The sequence below is a fragment of the Dermacentor variabilis genome, chromosome 2 (genome assembly GCF_050947875.1).
Source record: "Dermacentor variabilis isolate Ectoservices chromosome 2, ASM5094787v1, whole genome shotgun sequence".
Classification (NCBI taxonomy): domain Eukaryota; kingdom Metazoa; phylum Arthropoda; class Arachnida; order Ixodida; family Ixodidae; genus Dermacentor; species Dermacentor variabilis.
Window position 1 is genome coordinate 271,694,820 of NC_134569.1, and position 24,405 is coordinate 271,719,224.

A 24,405-nucleotide genomic window follows, 5' to 3' on the forward strand; every position below is an offset into this window, starting at 1 on the left:
TAGAGGAAATGCACACTGTAGTGTTTCTAAATATACATCATTGTTTAGCATTAGCCACTGATACTACAAATGTACCTCAAGATACACAAATTCACTCACACAGGTGTAATCATTTTTCTCTTTTAAACTCCAGGAATATATTCTTTGAGAGGCTCACCCCATTGTGTTCTGTTCTGAAGAATTGGTGTTGCTGGGCCTGTTTGAGACAAGGGTGGCCAAACTGGCTTGTTGGTACATCATGATTAAAGGTGGTTGCTCTCTTCTTCATCAAAAATTAAAGTTCACTCGAATATTAATGTTACTTTATTATACAGCATGTTTTTTAAACAATACAGATTTTTTAAGAAAAGGCTGTGACTGAGAAACCTGTCATCTTCACAGATGTGCTTCTATGATGAGATGGAAATATTTTGTCACTACTAAAGTTACTCTGAAAAGACTAAGTACCAAAATTTGTTAACATTTTTATGATAATAACTCGAGGGCAGTAGTTTACATGGAAAACTTGTAGGGTTTCACAATTTATAACATACCCATTTTATTAGAAATCCAAAAAAATTATAAATCCAAAAAGGTGGCCTCTTTGTTATGTTAGATGGAAACATCCCATGAGAAAAGGGGTGACGAAATTTTAATGAAGGTGCCTTGCAGCAGAATCGGGGAAAAGGCAAGTCATCTGCTTGCCTGGGATGTCTGCTGCCTATCTGATTCTTTCTTACCAAAAGTGCAAAAAGAGGCGCAAGGCACCTGTTGTGCTGTGTGCATGCAGGAGTCAGCGTTGCAATGCCTGCCCCTGGACGTTTACACTACTCAGTGAAAGAATAGCTGGAAATGGTCATGGCATGCGTCAAAATAAATGGCAACTCAAGGCTAGCCATTCGGTTGTCCTCGTCTTGTAACCCGGGTCTCCCAATCCCTGCACAAAGTCGGCTCAAGGTCGGCTCCGTCTGCTACCGGAGGCGTCAAAAAGGCTGCGGAGGAAACTGTCATGGACGAAAATTTTTAAGTTGCGGTTCTGGCTGTAGCAGACATGCTACCGCTGTGCTGTAGACCCACCTTCCTAGAACCTATGTTGATAAGGTGATAAAATGTTCTCAACACTAAGATAGGATATGATTTGGCTTGCAACAATATGCTGCAATAATTTACAGCAGGATGAACTAATGGAAATAGGCCTGTAATTTGAAACTAGCAGCTTAGTCACATTTTTGTGAACTGCAACAACTGTTGCTTTATTCCAGTCACTTGGAACTTCTCTGGAATTTAATGTAACTTGAAAAAGATTCGCCATATAATCGGACAGCCTTGCCACAGAGCTCATCTGCAAAGACGACAGGTGTCTCAGTCATAGCCTTCTCATGAAAACTCTGTATTGTCTAAAGAAAAAACGCTGTATAATCACCATGCACCATAGCGAATGATGGTTAGCAACATTTCTTTAATTTGATCTTTTATTTAACTGCTGAAAACACTAACATAACGTATTTTTTTTCCATTCAGAACTAAACCAATATTTGAACTCTAACATAAACCGAACTGGAAAATGTTTCAGTTCGACACCTTGGGTGGAACTTCTGCTCATTTGGCATTTGATTGCCTGATACTTGCTGTTGACCAGTTCACCTCCCTGTCAATCACCTGCATTACACAATAAACAAGATGCGTGACAGTGCCTGTGAATGATCCCTCGACGATGAAGGTAGTCCAGAGCAAGGGCCGCCTCTGCTGCATAGAAACGTGCCATGGGCTCCTCAAAGAAGCCGAACGCATGCAGTAGTGACTTGACGTCGCCACCGATCATGTACTCCATCACCTGCACATATACAGGAAAACTTGATTTGGCTAGAACGCACCTTTCAAAGCACATTCCAGAGATTCACAAGCACAGTGCAGTCTCTGACCAACCTTAGGTGGCTTAGAAAGTGATTTTTATTTAACACATGCGTGGTTATTTTTTCATCTTATTTTGAGTGATCTCAGAGAATAAATAAATCTGCAAATGGTCATTCTGAATGCAATGAACACCTAGAGGATATTAAATAGAATCCAATGGAAAGTAAACAAAAATTAACACGAGTCATTCAGCCACCATGCAGCAACAAAAAATAAAGCAAGAACTGTGCCTGCTGGCAACACTAAGGACTGCACTAGAACATTGCAGGCAGATGCTTATTAATGAGATTGGCATGCAACTTCTGGCATCCAACTTATTTACAGATAGGCACACTTTAGCAGGGAAGAAGTTTGGGCGTGTTGGTGGGATACATTCAGACTGGGATACATAGCGCAAAAATTTTTGCGCTATGTATCCCAGTCTGAATTATAGGCACACCCATGATCAAAATTATACGGACCAGGGATTGCATGATAAAACTGATTTTCTCCGCTGTCTGTGAATGCAACTTGAAATTAAAGAGTGCAGTCCAAACTTGGCATTACGAATTTTCTAGTGCACTCATCAGTTCCCATTTATGCGTGTTAATTACAAGGAAATTGTTTTTTTGGCGGCCCTGTGGTCCGTATAATTTTGCCCACGGGTGTACAACAGCCAGTCAAATAACAAGAAACACAACTAAGGAGAACTGTTGAAAAGCATGTATACATGCTTGGAAATGAACTCCAGATATAGTAGGCTTCTGTTATTTTGATGCAGGTTAATTAGACTTTGGTTAACTCGATCCCTGCCAAATGTCCCGGCTGGCGCCCATACATTTCTCTACACCCAAACTTTCACTATTTCGATCCTGCAATTGATATTCAGTGTATAATTGAAACTTGGCCATTCAGTATGCATAAGCCTGACCCCTATGGTCACCCCAATAGAGACCCCTCCAGTGGTCACGTATATCCCAGCAGAGCTTAGGGGATAGTGAATGCACTGTGGTCAGGTCAACTCTAGTCTAAAGTGCCTATTTTCGGCTCGCCTTGGGATGATCTTCAAGCAATGATTGTAGCTCACAATGTTTCATTACGGTATTTACCCAATTGTAACATAAGCCTCCTTTTAATGCATTAGCATTCTTTGGGTGCTTAACAACACTTTCTGGGGGGCTATCTATATGTATGAATGTTTGTATCTAATCGTTTTCATGCCTGCCTGGGCCACTGGGTAGTCCGCAGTCGAATGGTTAGTGCATCAGGCTGCTGTGCTGAGTTAACAGGGTTCTGATCTACTTCATTATCATCGTGACTGCATGTTGGAGCGTAGGCTTGTACTATCTAATCTATACCTCTTATTAAGTTTGATTACACCTATAGCTACTCTCTCAATAATGCTGTAGCCTTCGTCAATGTTGCCTGCTATGTCCTTATAAATTAGGAATCCTACCCCGTATTGCTTCTCATCTGGGAGAGCTCTATAGCAGAGGACATGTCCGTTATTCAGCAATGTATAAGCCTCACCAGTTCTAATCTCACAAAGGCCGATGGTATACCAAACAATGTCTGATAGTTCCTCAAAGAGACCTGCTAATCTAGCCTCACTCGACAGTGTTTGGCAATTAAAGGTTGACAGGGTCAGTTTCCATTGGCAGCTTGTCCGTACCCAGATATTCTTAGCACCCTCTGCTGCGTTACAGGTCTGACCACCGCCTTGGTCAAGTGCTCCGCAGCTGCTGGGGATTGAGGGCCATGGGGTGAATTGTAGGGAACATTTGGGAAGTGGTGGCCAAATACTGCCCCAGGGAGGCCAATTCCTCTTCTGGTGAGGGGGTGTCTTTGTAGAAGCTTAATCAGCCTTCCCAATTTGGTTGTACCTGAATTAGTATAGCCCCACTCACTCTCGGCATCTTTTGTCAGTGTCAGGCACCACTCCAAGCCTGTAGATGTGCACTGGAGGAGGTGAATTTCAAGCTCACCATCACCAAAAAAAAAAAAAAAGAGCCTTTATAATGGGATTTGAACTTTCGACTATGGCAACCGAGCATTCAACATAGCTCAGGCAGATAATCCCGTAGGAGGCGAGGCTACCTTATCGCCGACAAGTACAGCCCAGAGGGCCCTACGCGCTTAAAAATTTCCTTGATTTGTCCACGATAAATGCGTCAGATGAACAGTTCTGATGTCGTAGTTCAAAAATCTCATGTACACAGTCGGCCGTGAATCCGACTTGGTATAAGGCGTCTCGGCAGTCTTTGACAGCGCTTGGAACATGGAGGGCTAAGATAATGGTGGGAAACTGGTTGCCTCTCTCACCGGAAAGGCAACTAGACATGGGGCACCTCCATCTTGCGCTCCTTTGAAGGCCGAGCCGAGGAGAAAGAATAGACAAGCAGCTCAGTCATATACATACACGTATATATATTGTCACAGTCGGTAATGTGGAAAGAAGACGACGCTGATGGTGGTCTTGGAGACGACGAAGAAGTGTTTTAGCAAGATCGATGCTCTACGCTTGTTGGCTCAGCCATTAAAAGCTACCTGTAAATAGACGAACGCTTCTTCCTTCCCGTAACATCATTGGTGGACGTGCGGGGTAATCGAGCAAGACGGAGCTCCGCAGCGGACGTAACCTGGCCGCCATGTCTTCCGAAGGAGACAGTTCAACCGCGGCCCCGTCGTCGCCCCCGACAGTCATCCTGGCCCAGCCTCGCGACCCTGGCATGTTTTCCGGGATTGACAACGTTGACGTCGATGACTGGTTACAGAATTATCAACGGGTCAGCGCATACAACAGGTGGGATAACACGCTTATGCTGGCTAATGTAATATTCTACCTCAAGAAAACAGCACGGGTCTGGTTCGAAACACATGAAGAAGAGATTACGAGTTGGGACCAGTGCAAACAGAAGCTTAGGGATTTGTTCGGCAAACCCGTCGGCCGCCAACGTGCTGCAAAGAAGGACCTTGGGACCCGTGTACAGACGTCCACTGAATCGTACGTGGCCTATATCCAGGACGTCCTCGCTCTTTGCCGCAAAGTAGATAACAATATGGCAGAGGCAGACAAGGTCAGCCACGTCTTAAAGGGCATCGCGGACGACGCGTTTAACCTGCTTGTTTATAAGAACATCACAACGGTCAATGAGATCATTAACGAATGTCGCCGCTTTGAAGACGCGAAGAGTCGCCGCATAGTTCAACAGTTTATGCGCCTACCTAATACCGCAGCTTCGTCGACGTGCGAAGACATTTGTCCACCGCGTGAGCCCACCTCCTCCGAGAACGTCGTCCGTATCGTTCGGCGAGAAATCGAAGCAGCGTCTCCTGCCACGCCTGTGACGCAGTGCTTTGACGATTCCCGGCCGCTTGTGTCACTCATTCAGTCGGTCATTCGCCAAGAACTTGCGAATGTAGGTCTTCCATCCATCTGCTCCGCCAGCCGTCCTGACTTTGCTTCGTCTGCTGCCTCTGCCCCTGTTCACCGGAGCCAATACGGTCCGTATCCGAGCTATCGCAACCCGGCCGAATGGCGCACCCATGACGATAGACCCATCTGCTTTTCCTGTGGACGTGTGGGCCACATCTCTCGCCACTGTCGAAGTTCCTGGCCAGCCCACTCACGACCAAGCTTTCCCGCCTACCGCCGCTCCCCACTGAATCCTCGCCCGCCATCACTCTCCACCGAGGTTGAAGACGCACCTGACAACGCTCGAGCCACCGCGACCAGCCGATCGCCATCACCACATAGTCGCCGCTCCCGTTCGCCCCAGCTGCGTCGCTCTCCATCCCCAGCTTACCGTCGCCGCTCTCCGACGGGAAACTAACTGGGGCAGCTCCTGGAGGTGACGCTGCTCTAGAACACCGGCCTGAAATTCCTCTGCTGACCCTGCCTACTAATCGGAACCTTCTGGACGTGGACGTGGATGGTTTGCCCGTTACAGCACTCATCGACACTGGAGCCCAAATTTCCATCATGAGTGCGGAGCTTCGAACGCACTTGAAAAAGGTACTTACCCCTGCTCCGACTCGACTGCTCCAGGTCGCCGATGGTGGAACTCCGGCTGTGCTTGGAATGTGTACTGCTCGTGTCAGTGTCGCCGGTCGCCACACGTCCGTTTTGTTTAGTGTGCTTGAACGTTGCCCTCACAATGTGATCCTCGGACTCGACTTTTTGTCCGCCCATTCTGCTCTGATTGACTGTTCCGCCGGTGTCGTACAACTTGACTTACCCCTACCTGTTCCCATTGACCTTCCTGCTCAAGCTCCAGCTCAGCTTTGTTCCGCGGATTTTATACGCCTGCCATCTCTTGCAGCAACCTTCATCCCTGTTTTAGCCAGCCCACCTGTACCTGATGGAGACTATGTCCTCACTCCCGCGACGTCAGTCCTGCTTTCTCACAATGTCTCCTTCCCACACACCATCGTTTCTGTTGCGGACAATCAGACATGTCTTCCGATCCTAAATTTCGGACAGTGCCCGCAAGTAGTTCCTCGAGGCATGTCTCTTGCCACGTTGTCACCAACGCACGAGTGCCACATTTCTGCTCTATCTGTTGCGCCGTCTTCGACCACTGCTCATTCTGCGCCGATGACTTTACAAAGATGATTGCACCGGACCTCTCCACCCAACAAGCCGCACAGCTCCGTGGCCTCCTCGAGTCCTACTCCGACATTTTCGATCTGAACGATCGCCCTTTGCGTCAAACTACGGTCGTGACGCATCGGATAAATACCGGCGATGCAGCACCTGTTCGCAGACGCCCATACCGGGTGTCGCCCTCTGAACGACAAGTTATCCAGAGCGAGGTTGACAAGATGCTTGCCAAAGGGATTATTGAACACTCTTCCAGTCCGTGGGCGTCCCCTGTTGTTCTCGTCAAAAAGAAGGATAACAGCTGGCGATTCTGCGTTGACTATCGTCATCTAAACACGATCACCAAGAAAGATGTGTATCCACTTCCCCGCATTGACGATGCTCTGGATTGTCTCCACGGTGCCACTTATTTTTCATCTATAGACCTTCGCTCTGGATATTGGCAAATTGCCGTGGATGACATGGACCGTGAAAAGACCGCATTCGTCACACCAGACGGCCTATATCAGTTCCGAGTAATGCCATTTGGCTTGTGCAATGCCCCGGCGACCTTTGAACGGATGATGGACATGCTCTTGCGTGGTTTGAAATGGTCCATCTGTTTGTGCTACTTGGATGACGTCATCGTCTTCTCTTCAACTTTTGCGACACATCTTGAAAGACTTTCATCTGTTCTTTCTGTTTTTCGCACCGCTGGCTTACAGCTCAACTCGTCCAAGTGCCACTTCGGTCACCGCCAAATAACTATGCTCGGACACCTTGTCGATTCGTCAGGCATTCGCCCCGACCCCGCTAAAGTTCATGCTGTGCATAATTTCCCTGTACCAACTTGTGCCAAAGCTGTTCGCAGCTTTATGGGCCTTTGCTCTTACTTCCGCAGGTTTGTGGAAAATTTCGCCCATGTTGCCCGTCCCCTGACTGACCTCCTGAGGAAAGACGTTCCTTTCTATTGGGGCTCTGAACAAGCGTCTGCTTTCTCGCAGCTCATCACGCTGCTTACTACACCTCCTGTTCTCGCCCATTTTGACCCCTCCGCTCCGACAGAAATCCGCACTGACGCCAGTGGCTACGGAATCGGTGCAGTTTTAGCTCAACGCCAATGTGGGCACGACCGCGTTATCGCCTACGCCAGTCGCCTCCTCTCTCCCGCCGAGCGCAATTACTCGATTACTGAGCGCGAGTGCCTCGCCCTCATTTGGGCGGTGGGCAAGTTCCGACCCTACATATATGGACGACCATTTACAGTTACAACCGACCACCACGCCCTTTGTTGGCTTTCCTCCCTCAAGGATCCCACCGGCCACCTCGGTCGCTGGGCCCTACGGCTGCAAGAATACACCTACACTGTGGTCTACAAGTCGGGTCGTCTACATCAGGACGCCGACTGCCTGTCTCGTCATCCCGTCGATGTACCGGACGGTTTAGTGGATGTCGCACCGATCTGCGTTCTTTCCCTCTCAGCCTTGCAAGACATTGGCGCTGAACAACGACGCGACGAGTCGTTACGCCCCATTATCGAACGCCTGCTCTCTGCTCCGTCTGACCCATCCCTTCACATGTTCGTACTACAAAATGGCATCCTGTATCGCCGCAACATGCACCCCGATGGGCCCGAGCTCCTAACCGTCATTCCGTCTCATCTGCAAACGATTGTACTGCAGCAACTGCACGACGTTCCCACCGCTGGACACCTTGGCGTCACGCGGACCTATGACCGAATTCGGCGACGGTTTTTCTGGCCGCGTCTCAACCGCTCCGTCCGGCGCTATGTTGCCGCGTGTGAGTCGTGTCAACGCCGAAAAAGACCAGCTGTGCCTCCTGCCGGACTGCTGCAGCCTTTGGATATACCGGCCGACCCTTTTTTTCGCGTTGGCCTTGATCTCCTTGGACCATTCCCTATATCCGAGGACGGAAATAGGTGGATTGCCGTCGCTACGGACTATACAACTCGCTATGCCATTACTAGAGCCCTACCGACCAGCTGCGCTACAGACGTCGCTGATTTCTTGCTTCACGACGTTATCTTGCACCACGGTGCACCTCGTCAACTTCTCACCGATCGTGGCAGATACTTTCTTGCCAAAGTCATAGACGACCTACTTCGATCATGTGCTACTAAACATAAACTTACTACCGCTTACCATCCTCAAACTAACGGTCTTACCGAACGCCTGAACCGCACATTAACGGACATGCTCGCAATGTATGTTTCCTCCGATCACCGCGACTGGGACATTGCTCTACCATTTGTCACGTTCGCCTACAATTCCTCGCGCCACGACACAGCTGGCTATTCACCCTTCTATCTCCTCTTCGGCCGTGAGCCGACTTTGCCTTTCGAGACACTCCTCTCGACCACGCTCGACTCGCCGACAGAGTACACTCGGGATGTAATAGCCACAGCGACCCAAGCACGCCAGATTGCCCGCATTCGTCTGTCTGCTTCCCAGACACGCCAGAAGTACCGTTACGACAAGCGCCATCACGACGTGAACTACGAACCAGGCGCTCTTGTGCTAGTATGGTATCCAGCTCGGCATGTTGGTCTTTCCGAGAAATTACTCTCGCGATACTATGGCCCTTACCGCATCCTTCGCCAGGTGACCCCTGTCACATATGAAGTGTCTCCGCTGAATGCCACGGTGCCTTCACCCCTCTCTGACATCATCCACGTCAGCCGTCTCAAACCTTACCTTTCTTCGACCGATGAGCCGCACCAATCAGGTGCTTTTTCCGACGGGGGTGATGTCACAGTCGGTAATGTGGAAAGAAGACGACGCTGATGGTGGTCTTGGAGATGACGAAGAAGTGTTTTAGCAAGATCGATGCTCTACGCTTGTTGGCTCAGCCATTAAAAGCTACCTGTAAATAGACGAACGCTTCTTCCTTCCCGTAACAATATGTGTGTGTGTGTGTGTGTGTGTGTGTGTGTGTGTGTGTGTGTGTGTGTGTGTGTGTGTGTGTGTGTGTGTGTGTGTGTGTGTGTGTGTGTGTGTGTGTGTGTGTGTGTGTGTGTGTGTGTGTGTGTGTGTGTGTGTGTGTGTGTGTGTGTGTGTGTGTGTGTGTGTGTGTGTGTGTGTGTGTGTGTGTGTGTGTGTGTGTGTGTGTGTGTGTGTGTGTGTGTGTGTGTGTGTGTGTGTGTGTGTGTGTGTGTGTGTGTGTGTGTGTGTGTGTGTGTGTGTGTGTGTGTGTGTGTGTGTGTGTGTGTGTGTGTGTGTGTGTGTGTGTGTGTGTGTGTGTGTGTGTGTGTGTGTGTGTGTGTGTGTGTGTGTGTGTGTGTGTGTGTGTGTGTGTGTGTGTGTGTGTGTGTGTGTGTGTGTGTGTGTGTGTGTGTGTGTGTGTGTGTGTGTGTGTGTGTGTGTGTGTGTGTGTGTGTGTGTGTGTGTGTGTGTGTGTGTGTGTGTGTGTGTGTGTGTGTGTGTGTGTGTGTGTGTGTGTGTGTGTGTGTGTGTGTGTGTGTGTGTGTGTGTGTGTGTGTGTGTGTGTGTGTGTGTGTGTGTGTGTGTGTGTGTGTGTGTGTGTGTGTGTGTGTGTGTGTGTGTGTGTGTGTGTGTGTGTGTGTGTGTGTGTGTGTGTGTGTGTGTGCAACAACTTTCGCTCACAGGTGAATCGGAAGACGGCGACACCAGATTTTTCTATGGCATAGAGCTCATAACGCACTACTCACATTTAAAAATAATAACAGTGTAAGGAGGTTTATTGGACGAGTCCAACAAACAGGCGGTAGCTCTGAACAGTAGGTCGGGAGAACAAGATGGTGGTGTTCGAGAGCCGATCTTGTGCCCTCTGCTCTTGATGATGATCAGGATGTCATTATCGTCCTTTCTTCATTACGATTGCCCCCGTCGAGAAAGGTGGAGCCATCCTGGTGATCTAACAGGTGGGGACAAGAGGGTCGAAGTATGGCTTGAGGCAGTCTACGTGAACAACATCATGTCCACGTCAACAACGGTCGCCGTGCAGCGTAAGAGGTTCAATGAAGTGGTTTACGGGCGAAGTGCGCTCGACGACGCTCTAGGGACCATAATAATTTGGGAGTAGTTTGGACGACAAGCCAGGGATGCAGGGTGGTACAAGCAGCCCCACAAGTGCTCCAGGAGCGAATGTTGCGGCAGGAGAGTGGTCATCATCGCGAGCATTTTTCTGCCGTTGTTGGCCGGCTGTAGTAAAGCGCTTGGCTAGTTGTCGGCAATCTTCAGCGTAACGGGTGGCTTCCGACACGGGCGTGCACTCCGAGGCATCTGGTGCGTATGGCAGCAACGTGTCGATAGTGTGCGTCAGCTGGCGACCGTACAGAAGGAAGAAGGGGGAATACCCGGTTGTGACTTGCGTAGCAGTGTTGTACGCATATGTCACAAATGGAAGAACCAGGTCCCAGTTTGACTGATAAGATGCAACATGCGTCGCAAGCATGTCGCCCAGTGTCCGATTAAACTGCTCAGTGAGACCGTTCGTCTGAGGGTGGTAGGCAGTACACATCCGATGTAAAATGTTGCTCTGGTGGAGAAGTGCTTGGATTACATCAGAGAGAAATGCGGGTGGCTTCCGACACGGGCGTGCACTCCGAGGCATCTGGTGCGTATGGCAGCAACGTGTCGATAGTGTGCGTCAGCTGGCGACCGTACAGAAGGAAGAAGGGGGAATACCCGGTTGCGACTTGCGTAGCTGTGTTGTACGCGTATGTCACAAATGGAAGAACCAGGTCCCAGTTTGACTGATGACAGCAGCTGTTTTGCTCCCCGTGTTCTGCAACAGCATATGTGATGAAGCTGCATTCTTTGAACCATCACGCCTCCTTCTAATCGGAAGCCACTTCTTCTGCCTTATAGAGCTCAAGTTCAGATCTGGCACAATCAATAACGGCGTGATTATACGATAAAAAGTCCCAGCCAAGTATGATGTCATGCGAGCAGGATGAAAGGACGAGAAACTCAACAATGTAGTGCTCTTTAGCGATAATAAGTCGAGCAGTGCAGGCAGCTATAGGCCGAACAGGGTCTCCATTCGCTGTACGTAAGGGCATCATCTCAAGCAGCGTGGTCACCTTCCGAAGCTTGCGGCAAAGTGTGGCGTCTATAACAGAAACGGTAGCACCGGTATCGACAAGAGCATATGCACGGGTGCCTTCTACAAAAACTTCGACAATATTCGACGGCAAAGTTCGTAGACTTGAGCATTTCGAAAGCGCAGTTCTTGCCTCACGAACTGCGGGGGCTAGTTTCCCTCATTTTCAGGGGCTGGTCGACGATGCATGGGCGACAAGGATCGGCGACGGGGTGAAGGTGAGCGGCGAAACGTGGGTTGCGGATAGTCACGTGAAGACATGCTTATTTGGGGACCCGGACCTTCATAACGACAGCGGGGACGATCTATGTAGTTCTACAAACGGGCGTCTGAGTATCCTGGCATGCGACAGTGGCAGAATTGGGCGATATGACCAGGGCCACCGCATGCAAAACAGATTGGCCGGTTGTCGCGCGTTCGCCAGGGATTTTCAGTGTTGGGAGCAGCCCATGTCACGGACGGCTGAATCGGGGCTGCAGCATACGACACACCATGGGACGGTGAGGGCTGTTGAAGCTGCTGCCGCTTTACTACCTCAGCATAACCAAGAGGCGCGACGACAGGTTGCTGCTGAATGGGCACCGGCATGGCAAATCTGTTCTTGGATGACGTGTCGAAGCACAGGAGCCAACGGGATTGGTCGCTGCAGTTGCTGCTGCTGTGGGTGCTCCTGACACTGACCAAACGGCAGACGGGACAACTGACGGGCCACCTCCTCACGCACAAATTCTTTCATTTGTGCGAGAAGGTATGACTAGTCAGGCACGATGTCCAGTGCAGCGAGTGGTTGACTGTACGTGTGAGATGGACGTCGGGCTGCCTTCTCAATTCGTCATAGCTGTGGCACAGAGTTACCACTTCAGACACTGTGCCAGGAGACTTCGCAAGAAGTATTTGAAAGACATCGTCGTCGACGCCCTTCATAATATGCTGTATTTTGGCACTTTCGCTCATTGAAGCATCGGCGCGCCTGCAGAGATCGATTATGTCCTCAATATAGGCGGTAAAAGTTTCGTTTGGTTCCTGTGCCCGTGTGTGCAGCCGTTGCTCGGTGCGTAACTTCCGCACGGCAGGGCGACCGAAAACGGCAGATATTGCCTCCTTAAAAGCGGGCCAGTTCTCAAATTCCGATTCGTGGTTCGTATACCACAGCTTCACCATGCCAGCCAGGTAAAATTCGTGGTACTCAGCTTAGCAGCGCCATCCCACTTGTTGGGTCCACTAACTTTTTTGTAGGCCGACAGCAAACCCTCAACGTCCTGGCCTTCCGTACCCGAAAATAACGGGGGGTCTCGCTGGCGAACGCCGGGGCAAACGGCGGCTGGGAGAGATGGCGGCGGTTGGGCAGCGTCAGCTTTCATGGTCAAGTGCAACGTACGGGATCGCAGTTCCAGGGTGCCGGCGATGTGCGTACCCAGCACAATCCACCAAATATAAAGAGGTTTATTGGACGAGTCCAACAAACAGGCTGTAGCTCTGAACAGTAGGTCGGGAGAACAAGATGGTGGTGTTCGAGCGCCGATCTCGTGCCCTCCGCTCTTGATGATGATCGGGATGTCATTATCTTCCTTTCTTCATTACAACAGCAATAACATCCACTATGTGCACGTTTTGACCACAAAAGGGTTGCATGCATCTCGGTTGGCACGCCTTGGCGGTGCATTGCTGGAGTTTCTGCTGCCTATTTCGTGAATCTTATGTGCCTAAACATTTCCTTGATTTGTCCGCGATAGATGCCTTTAGCTGACTGCGACAGGTTACACCATACCGAATGATTTCTAAACGGTTCTGACGTCGTAGTTCAGAAATCTCATGTACGCAGTCGGCCATGAACCCGGCTAGGTATAAGGCATCCCGGCCGCCTTTGACAGCGCTTGGGATGTGGAGGGGTAAGATAATGGCAGAAAACTGGTCGCTTCTCTCACCGGAAAGGCAACTAGACAGGGGGACCTCCATTTTGCACTCCTTTGAAGGCCGAGCCGAGGAGAATGGATAAGCTGCTCAGTCGAATGCGCGCGCGCGCGCGCGCGCGCGCGCGCGCGCACACACACACACACACACACACACACACACACACACACACACACACACACACACACACACACACACACACACACACACACACACACACACACACACACACACACACACACACACACACACACACACACACACACACACACACACACACACACACACACACACACACACACACACACACACACACACACACACACACACACACACACACACACACACACACACACACACACACACACACACACACACACACACACACACAGACACACACACACACACACACACACACACACACACACACACACACACACACACACACACACACACACACACACACACACACACACACACACACACACACACACACACACACACACACACACACACACACACACACACGAAAACTTTCGTAAGTGACAATTACAATACTCCCTAATGCGAAATTTGAGTGCAGCTCTATACGCGTTTTCCTTTTGCGATATATTGGTGCACACAACCTGTCTCGTGCGGCACATTGAACATGAAGCAAGGTGTGGTGCAACTGCCTCGCTAATCGAGACCGTGAGAGGCAGCGCATGGGTGATGCGTGGGCATGATTCACCGCAGATAGACCTCCGCTCATGCAGGCTTTATTTTCATATATGGTATTCTGTGGATACGTTCACCTCATGCCGTCAGTGAACAGACGATGGCGTGCTACTCTGGCACCATCTCATAGCGGATGTCGCCACAGAGCCCGTCTTGCACAGCACTGTGCTTTTTTTATGGTTTTGCCATACCCTCCTCCTCCACTTTCCTTCTCACGCTCTCTTCGCTATCGCCATCATTTATTCCCTGCTGCACTCCGCATTTGGTCTTTCATCCTTCGCTGTGTTATTAGCCTGGTTAGTCCAAGAGACAATCCCGACACTAAGTGCAGGAACTGGCGCCTAAGAGCTGTGCTCTAAATGTGTGCATGCATTTGATCCAGGAGCATGTTAGAGCCGGGCAAATGATGCCAAATGAATCATCAGTGCGTATTGGCATTTTTTTTCTATCTTGTTTAATTCCACCAGCTGAATAATTTGATCAATTCCTTTGGTCCCATCAGGGTCAAATTAACGGAAGTTGACTGTACAAAGAAGGGCATGCTTGGACATCAGATTTAGGATTACACAATAGGCCACTATATTCTCATGGCTTATCAGTTTTGGCATCACATCCCACATACAAGTCAAGGTAAGACCAAAGCTGCATGTGCACACAGAACTCCACCCATGACATTGACATTGCACATCGTGTTCCGACAAAAGGCAGCACGCCCCCTAATACTGCCGTAGGATTTGTATCAAGGACCTCCAGAGACAACTTCTTAAGAGCAGCCAAAAAGCACCAACTCAAGAGTTCAATGCTTCGTTTATTAAAATAACACGCCGATATATGTGAACGACCATTTATGTGCAGAGAACAAAGTTTTGCTGGGTAAAGCCATACAAGCAAAACGAGAGAACTGGAAGTTTGCATGGGTGGCCGACGGAGATATTAATGCGTACAAGTGAAAACTCTCGAGTACTACATGTGTCACCTATCGAGGACCTTAAATTAAACTAAGCTTACAATGGCTGAAGTTCGCAAATCTAACCCAAAAAGAAATTTATTGTTTTTCCACTGCAACGCCCGCAGTATAAAAAAAAAGCTTAACCTTCTTCTCTCGTTTATTTTGTAACATGATAAACATTATGATGGGATTGCAGCCACAGAAACGTGGCTGAGAAAGGAAGAGACAGTTACCATACCTGGATATAAAGTGATACCTCAGCCATGTGCGTCTGATTCCCGTGGTGGAGGCGTTGCCCTTTTCGTCAAGACGAACTCCCCTTATCTATACTATCTGAATTCACATGCAGCATAACGTATATTGAAGCACTCTTTCTACCGATCGAATCCTCTGTTGTTGTCGGTGTGATTTATCGGCCACCAAACACAGCCACTAGCTGTTTTCTTGACAAACTTGAGGAATTTCTTTCAGTCCTGTCAAGGACTGGCCGTACTCAGGTTGTAATTTTTGGCGATATAAATATTGAGGTCTTGAGCGCTAGCCACAAAGAATATACTTACCCAATAAAATCATATAATTTTAGCAATTTAATCACTATGCCTACGCAGGTGACTGGCACATCAGAGACCATTTTAGATCACGTCCTCACTAATATTCCTACTGACATAACAGCAGGCATTTTTGACGAGCCTGTCACCGATCACATAGCAACCTTTGTCCCATTAGTTCCAGTAGTAACATATAAATACCCAAGAAAGTGGATGGGCAAATCATGCCGTGGTAGCTGAATTGGTTAGAGCATCACATGCGTAATTCGAAGACGTGGGCTCATTCCCCACCTGCAGCAAGTTGTTTTTAATGTACTTTCATTCCCTATTGCAAAACCCAGTGCCACTGAGACCCAGTGCGCCGGATTATGGGCCCAATGCCGCGCGCTGGATGCTGGGACGCTGGGCAGGCGCAGCGTACTGGGAGGCACTGGCTACTCGTGCAAAAAACAGCTCTAGCGCGTTAAATATGCGGTGCCTGGACACCGTATATATTTTTTTGAATACAGAAGGCAACAAAGAGCGTTTTAGTGCAATAAAGAAAGAAAAGAAAATGTAAAAATAAAACTGCTCCAACCAGGATTCGATTGTCCGACCTACAGATCCCTAGCCCAGCACGTTACCGCTACACTACGCCAGCAGACGAATATGAATGGATAATTTGCCATGTCAAAATTGAGAAGCAGTTTTAGTTTCGCAGCGCTACGTCTCGCACAGACATGGTAGATGCGCTATCGCCCAGCAACTAAAACTCACGCCTGTACTACATAGAAAAATTTGCTGTCCGTACTCAGTAGCATGCTCGGAAGTTCCACAACATCGATTTTCACTTGCGATTGGTATTTAATCTTCGAAAAAAGTCCTAAAGAACCGCCGACCCAGGACGCTGTATGGGCTGTTACTGCTGATTTCGATAGCCGTTTCTTGTTCTTCACGCGAAGGATATGCAACATTTCCTTAGTTCAGTGATGCCTTTCAGTAAACACGTGTGTCTCGTCATATATCTTCTTCAGAGAAGCGCAGGCTAGTTCTGCGAGCCTTCGGCGATAGCACATATGCCTGTGTTTATGACGCGTCACATCGGCGGTCATCGCTTCTTGAGGTGGCACTGTAGACATGAAAAAATTGTTTATTTAAGAACACCAATGCGAAAGCTGAAATATAGAGTGGTTTATCCTTGTTAGGCTTCTTGATTCCTGAGGCTAGACGCGCCGATAGCATGAAGATGGACTCGGCGGATATGCTAGACCTAAGCTTCGGTGGGGACCGATCTCAGCGTGGGTAGCTGGCGAAAGCTAAAACGTGTGTATTTGAGCCTCATAACTTTTTTTAGTACAATAGGGAAAGTGGAAGTGCACGAATCACCTCAGCTTTGTTATTGGTGTGATAATATCAGTCAGCGATAGGCTTCAAACTCGGGGTCCGTTCGCACGCGTCTGAACGACTTCTGCATTTAGTGTCCACTCCACAACACTACGACAACGGCGACTACTCCCAGTCATACGTTACGTGCGAACTACTAAAAAACGCGGCGTCCTCTGCGTTAGCGTGGTTTCGTTCAAGAATTTAGCTATCCGCCCAGTCAAAAGGGAAAATGAAAAAAGAAAAAATCATCTTCAGTGTCAAATGTCCATGAATAAACTGGGCAGCTCATGCGCCTTTATTCTAAGCTGCGACACGAAATAGGGTTTTATGACCCCAAAATATGGCGTTATTTAAGACAAGAGACTAGTATCAAGCGATGAAATTGTATAAAGTATTTAATATTCAGCAGCGCTTGTCCTTGCGTACTGGAATCAGCACGGCACAAACACAACCAGCGCAGTTTCCAGTGCGAAACAGCAAACTGCAGCGAGAACCAGCACCTGTACAGCACAAACCAGTGCGCCCCAGCGTCATGGCAGTGGAACCAGCGTCTCTTCCAGTGTGACCCAGCTCTTACCCAGTGTTCTCACTGGTGTCCCAGTGAGTCCCAGCGAGCGCCAGCGTACCCAGTGCGACCCAGTGTCAAGAAATGCACTGGTTTGACACTGGAAGACGCTGGTTTTTACAATAGGGTTGCCATTAATTTATCGTTTCTTTAATTAAATTACTAAGTACAAAGTAATTTCCGCTATGTTTCCATTGATGTTTTTGTTTGTTGGCTTCTCATGATATGATTAATAAAAATCGGTCCCTCGGTTAACCCCCCCTTCTTTTCGTTCTTACATAACGAGGGTCTCAAATCCGGCGACACCGACGCCTTCAGGTAGCATGTGCAGGTTTATTGACCAGTTGCCTTCACCCAGAAAGATCACGTACTCGTGGTGCCTGTGGCAGAAAGGATGTTCCACATCTGCCACAAAGGTTTGCGAGTGGTGGCACTGGCTAACACTTCCAAGGTTAGTTCTAGTAGTAACACATAAATACTCAAGAAAGTGAATGGGGAAACCACGCCGCGGCAGCTCAATTGGTTAGAGCATCGCACGCATAATGCAAAGACGCAGGAACGTTCCCCACCTGCGGGAAGTCGTTTTTTATCCACTTTCATTGCCATTAATATATCATTTAATTCAATTAGTAAGTACAAGTAATTTCCCCTATGTTTTCCTGTTTCCTATGTTTTCCTATGTTTCCTGGATCCTTCAATGAGGACAGCCAGCAAAGAGAATGGTGGTCGGTGACAATTCGGTGACAATGTCAAAAGGGCGACCATATAGACCTATTCATCGGGCGAGGAGGACAGGGCGCGCGGAGAGCCTTTCCTCCTCTCTGGCTTGGGTGATCCGGTGCGGCGCTGCTTGGAAGTATTGTTGTCGCGTGCTACGGAACGATTTCGAGATGTTTTAGATGGTACTTTGTGAAATTTACGCCATGTCCGTTCATATAAGGTCGTCGGGGAAGCCTTTCGGTGCATCGGTAACTACAGTAGGCGGAAATATCTCTTGGGGGAGCAAAAATGTGGCGCGCTTTATCAGCCGCGGTGTACGCACATTATCAGTCACGGTATGTGTATGTGTTGTGAACTATTTTGCTTATATCGGTTTTAATTCAACAAAGAAAACCGGTGTCTCTGTGTTAGCAGCATGAAATAGTAAATCTGCTCACTGTCTGATCGCTTGGCATAGGGAGTAAAACATGAAGCATAAGAGCGTATGCTCATGCACGGCCAACCTAAGGCAACCACGAAACATCTAAGTGGCAGGCGCTGTCAAATATTTGTGATGCACCGGCATCATTCTCGCACATTTCAAGTCTGGTAGGCTTCAAATTACTATATGTCTACGCTAGCCTTCCTGCATCAGGCCAATGACGCTGCTCAACACAGAGATCACTGCGGTTGGTGAACCAGCACGATATATATGTGAGCTGTGCGCTTCGGCATTGCCTTTTTGGCCTGTATACAGCCATAATATATGAGAGGGATCGCATAAAAAGAATGCGATACCTATTTTTGAAGACAAAATTTCCGTAATACGTGTGAGTGCGTCGTAGAGAACGGAACGAACACAACCGAAAAAAAAAATTCGGTTATCAGCCTCTTTCTCGAAAAAGCAAGAGAAAATGGGCTAACGCCGCAATACAACCTCGCATAGTCATGCTGCACAACTTTATAATTATATAACTGCTGAAGCCGTATGCTTGGACCATGCGGTATATAGAACAAAGATATCTGTAATCCAGCACCTACCACTGCTTAGGACGCTCGCGCAGTTCGTAAACAGTCCCATTGCTGGACAAGCTTAATTCAGACTGTAAGGTATGCTGCTATTACTTTCCAAAACTATTTTATTGAGGGGCGGAAACCTCATCCATCGAACCAAGTAGTCACGCAATGTAACCTGCAGCGAACAGTTTGAACGCTTGTACCCACGGTACCCACGGTTGGAGAACGGTACCCACGCTGTTACGATCGTCGCATATGTTTCATGGCTCCTAAACCGCAGCTTACAAATAGAGGATAATACTGCAATAAGGTCACATTAGTGATTGGAACATTCAGAAATACACAACTGATCTCCGAGGCTGATTGCAGGCTCAAATATGCACGCACACATCGCGCTGCATGTTCCGTCCACCTCAACGCCAACAGAAACTCCGGCCATGACGCCTTAAACCACTTCAGCACGTCTCACAGAAACGTTTACCCCGTAGACGACGTACGTCATACTAAACAGACCGCACGACCGCGAAAACAAACGCCAGAACCTAGCGCCGAGCGTATACCTGCCATGCAAAAGACCGCTTTCACCGAAGCCAGTATGGCGTTGCTCATAGGCGGCGCCACTGCGTTCCCCCCCCACCCCCACCCCCACAATATGGTGGCGCCTACGAAAAAACGGTCTATAGGTATGGACAAAATTTGAAGAGAGCCCAAACAATCGCCAAGCACTCCTTTTCTGTTACAGAGTAGTTGGCTTCTGCCTTCTTTAAAGTGCAGCTCGCATATGCGACGACATACTTGTCATAGCCGTCTTTCCGTTGTGTGAGGACTGCACCAAGTCTGACGCCGCTGGCATCCGTGCATACCTCTGTAGGCGCGCTGTGGGATCATAGTGTCGAAGAATCGGTGGCAAACTAAGTAGGCGACGTAGTTACTTGAAAGCTTCGTCACAGGAACTTGACCACGTGGAGATGCCGTTGGTAGCAGTAAGCAAATTGGTCAGTGGTGCGATGATAGTTGCAAAATTCTGCACGAAACGCCGAAAGTAAGAGCAGGGCCCTATAAAGCTGCGGAGCGCCTTAAGATTAGCAGGCATCGGAAACTCTGCAACCACACAAAGCTTGGCTGGGTCAGAAAGCACACCATCCTTCGATAATACTTGTCCCAATATTGTTAACTTTCGATAGCAAAACGGCAGTTTTTGATGTTGAGTTAGAGGCCAGCAGAGGCGAGGCAGGTCAGTATCTCATGCGAGCGAATGAGGTGCATCGGAAAATCTGGTGAAAACTCTACGATATCATCAAAGTAGCACAGACATGTTTTCCACTTGTAGTTACGAAGGATGGTGTCCATCATATGCTCGAAAGTAGCGGGCGCATTGCAGAGCCCGAATGGCATCACGATAAATTCGTACAAGCCATCGGGCGCGACGAAAGCTGTCTTCTCAGTCATCTTCAGCCATCGGCACTTGCCAATAGCCGGAGCAAAGATCCAAAGATGAGAAGTACTCGGCGCCTTGTAAGGAGTCGAGGGCATCATCGATCCGAGGCAGCGGATAGACATCTTTACGAGTGATCTTACTGAGTCGACGGTAATCCACAGAGAAGCTTATTGACCCCTCCTTCTTGCGTACTAATACTACAGGAGATGCCCAAGGACTGTAGGAAGGACGAATGACGCCAGGGTGCAGCATATCGTCGACTTGCTCTTTAAGGATCTGTTGCTCGACTACCGATACGCGGTATGGTCACTGGCGTAAAGGAGGATGGGAACCAGTGTGAACGCTGTGAGCGACGGTTGCCGTACGCCCCAGAGATGGTTGTTCATAATCAAAGGATGAGCGAAAATTCTGAAGAAGCACGAGGATTTGCTGGCGATACGGAGGCGGCAGATCGGCGTCTACAACGGATTCAAGAACATCTGACGACGACAATGGTGATGATGATGTGCACAGCACGAGAGAAGTGAGGGCGTCGAGCTCATAACAGGCTGTGCCGTTGGAAGCATCGAGAATGTGAAGCAAGTTAAGGGGCTGAACATGACCTAAAGATTCGCCAAGCAGTAAGGTCACAGGGTAGCAAGACGAGTTACACACAAGCATAGAGGACAATCCAGATACAGTGTAGAGGACAGCAGACGGGAGAGGTAGGGCCTTGCGATGTAGAAAAATAGGCTACGGTATAAAAAGTACTGTAGCGTTTGGAGCTGTAGAGAAAGAGACGGGCACAAGCACAGACATTTTGGCTTTGGTTGTGTATCGGACACAACGGTGAGCTTGGAGGCTTTATCTTCAGAAGGGTCAGGCAGCGGGGCATCGGCAAGCAGGAAAAGTGCCACTTCGGCCCGGGTACAGTCGATGATGGCACGATGGTGAGACAAAAAGTCCCAGCCGAGAATGATGTCATGTGAACATAAAGACAACACGAAAAATTCAACAACATAGACGATACCATCGACGACCACCCTTGCCGTACATTGAGCAAGCGGAGCTATATGCTGCGCAGTCGCGGTGCGTAGAAGCATACCAGACAACGGTGTTGTGACCTTGTGGAGGTTACGACAAAGCTTTTCATCAATAACGGAAACTGCAGCCCCAGTATCAATAAGCGCAGTTGCAGCAGTTCTTTCGACCAAAATGACCGATAAATTGCGTGGCGACTATGCAGGCCTTGTAGAAGTTGTCAAACTTGCAGTTCGTGCCTGCGGAACTGCAGCAACTAGTTTCCCTCGCTAGGTGACTGGCGTCAACGTAAGGGGGGAAAGTGAGCGACGACGCAGTGATGGCGAACGATAGGTGCCGACAGGGCGTCGAGGAGGTGACAAGAACTCTGGGTTGGGAAGCATCGCATGCCCGGTAGTATCATAGGAATAGCCATATCCAGGCATTGCGACAGCAGCGTTAACAGGTGCCATGCGACAATGGTAGAAGCATGCGATATGGCCAGCGACACCGCAAGCGAAGCATATGGGCCTGTTGTCGCGTTTGTACCAAGGGGTCTGAACTGGGCGTCAAGACGGAATTGGAGGTGACACAGGAGGAGGTGCAGCTTGAGGTTGCACTGATGCAGGAAACGCGAATGTCAGCAGCACAGCTCGCACAGCGACTTCGGCATAGGTCAGAGGTGCAGCCACGGGAGGGCAGGGTTGAACTAAAGGTAGCGACTCGGCAAGTTACTCACGAATGGCACGCCTAATGGGAGCAGCCAGAGATGTGTCAGGCTGGGGAGGTTGATCGTTGACAGGCAGCATAGACAGTTGGCACGCCACCTCCTCACGAATGAAATCCTTAATCTCAACAGAGAGCGATCGTACTGACGTGGAGTTGCAGCGAAGCGAGACCAGAGAGAGAGTCGCCAGGTGCAACAGCGCTGCATGCAAGGACCCTTCGTCGACGCAGCTCATCGCAGCTCTGGCAAAGAGTGACGACAGCAATGACAGAAGTAGGGTTCTGCGCCAGGATCATTTGAAATGCGTCGTCCTCAATGCCTTTAAAGACGTGTTTCACCTTGTCATCTTCACTCATGGTGGAATCAACGCGGGTGCAAATATCCACGACATTTTCTATGTAACTGGTGCAAGTTTCGCTGGGCTGTTGAGCACGCTGGCACAGGTGCTGTTCAGCCCGCAGCTTCCGCAAGGCCGGGCGACTGAAGACTTCCACGAATGCTGTTTTGAAAGCCAGGTTTGCAGTTCCTGATCCCGATTGTGCAACCAGAGGTTCGCAACGTCAGCAAGATAGAAGATGATGCTACTTAGCTTCGTCGGGTCATCCCACTTGTGATCACTGACGCGCTCGTAGATAGAGAGCCAACCTTCCACGTCACTCTCACCTGATCCGCTAAAAACAGGAGGGTCCCGCTGCCGCTGGACGGCGCCGTACATGATAGGAGCGGCGGGTGCTCCAAGCGGATTGTTGGGAGCCTCGTTCATGGTGGCGGCTGGAGCAGTTGTCAATGCTCGGCTGCCATGTTCCAGGGTGAGGTCGGGGAGTGCAGCACCTTCCACCAAATGTAATATCAGGGAGTACATGAACGCTCATCGCGCACACAGCCGAAACAAGAGCGTTTTCTTCGTCTTCCTCTTCACTACATTATTAATAAAAATTGGGCCCGTCGGTTAACCCCGTTTCTTCTTGTTCTTCAATATAAATTCGCTGTAGCAGTTTTTATTGACCTTAAAGAAGCATATTATACCGTAGACCGTTATCTAGTGAGGCGAGTCTAGCAGTGCTATTAGAGGAATTAGAGGGCAGTAAATGGGATATAATAGGGCTCAGTGAAGCTACGAAGACAAAAGAAGCATATACAGTGTTAAAAAGCGGGCACGTCCTGTGCTACTGGGGCTTAGTGGAGAGACGAGAACTGGAGTCGGATTCCTGATTAATAAGAATATAGCTGGTAACATACAGGAATTCTATAGCATTAACGAGAGCGTGGCAGGTCTTGTGAAACTTAATAACAGGTACAGAATGAAGGTCGTACAGGTCTACGCCCCTACATCCAGTCATGATGACCAGGAAGTCTAAAGCTTCTATGAAGACGTGGAATCGATGATGGGTAGAGTCAAAACAAAATACTCTATACTGATGGGCGACTTCAATGCCATGGTAGGCAAGAAGCAGGCTGGAGACAAGGCAGTGGGGGAATATGGCATAGGCTATAGAAACAGCAGGGCAGAGTTATTAGTAGAGTTTGCGGAACAGAATAATATGCGGATAATGAATACCTTCTACCGCAAGTGGGATAGCCAAATGTGGACGTGGAGGAGCCCGAACGGTGAGACTAGAAATGAAATAGACTTCATACTCTGCACTAACCCTGGCATCATACAAGATGTGGACGTGCTCGGGAACGTGTGCTGCAGTGACCATAGGATGGTAAGAACTCGAATTAGCCTAGACCTGAGGAGGGAATGGAAGAAACTGGTACATAAGAAGCCGATCAATGAGTTAGCGGTAAGAGGGAAAATAGAGGAATTCCAGATCCAGCTACAGAACAGGTATTCGGCTTTAACTCAGGAAGAGAACCTTAGTGTTGAAGCAATGAATGACAATGTTGTGGGCATCATTAAGGAGGGTGCAATAGAAGTCCGTGGTAAC

At 49.0% G+C, this 24,405-nt stretch overlaps 1 protein-coding gene across 9 annotated transcripts in view; it reads right to left on the reverse strand.

Moving 5' to 3' along the window:
* gwl (serine/threonine-protein kinase greatwall) overlaps positions 1-24,405 on the reverse strand; it is a 619,920-nt gene that overhangs the window by 430,695 nt on the left and 164,820 nt on the right. For all 9 annotated transcript variants that reach the window (XR_012826296.1, XR_012826297.1, XM_075682969.1 and 6 more), the window contains one exon: positions 1,674-1,813. Coding sequence is in view for 7 of the 9 variants with exons in the window: in XM_075682969.1 (XP_075539084.1) it covers positions 1,674-1,813 (140 nt within the window). In the remaining 2 variants the exon portion in view is untranslated. The remainder of the gene's footprint in view (positions 1-1,673; positions 1,814-24,405) is intronic.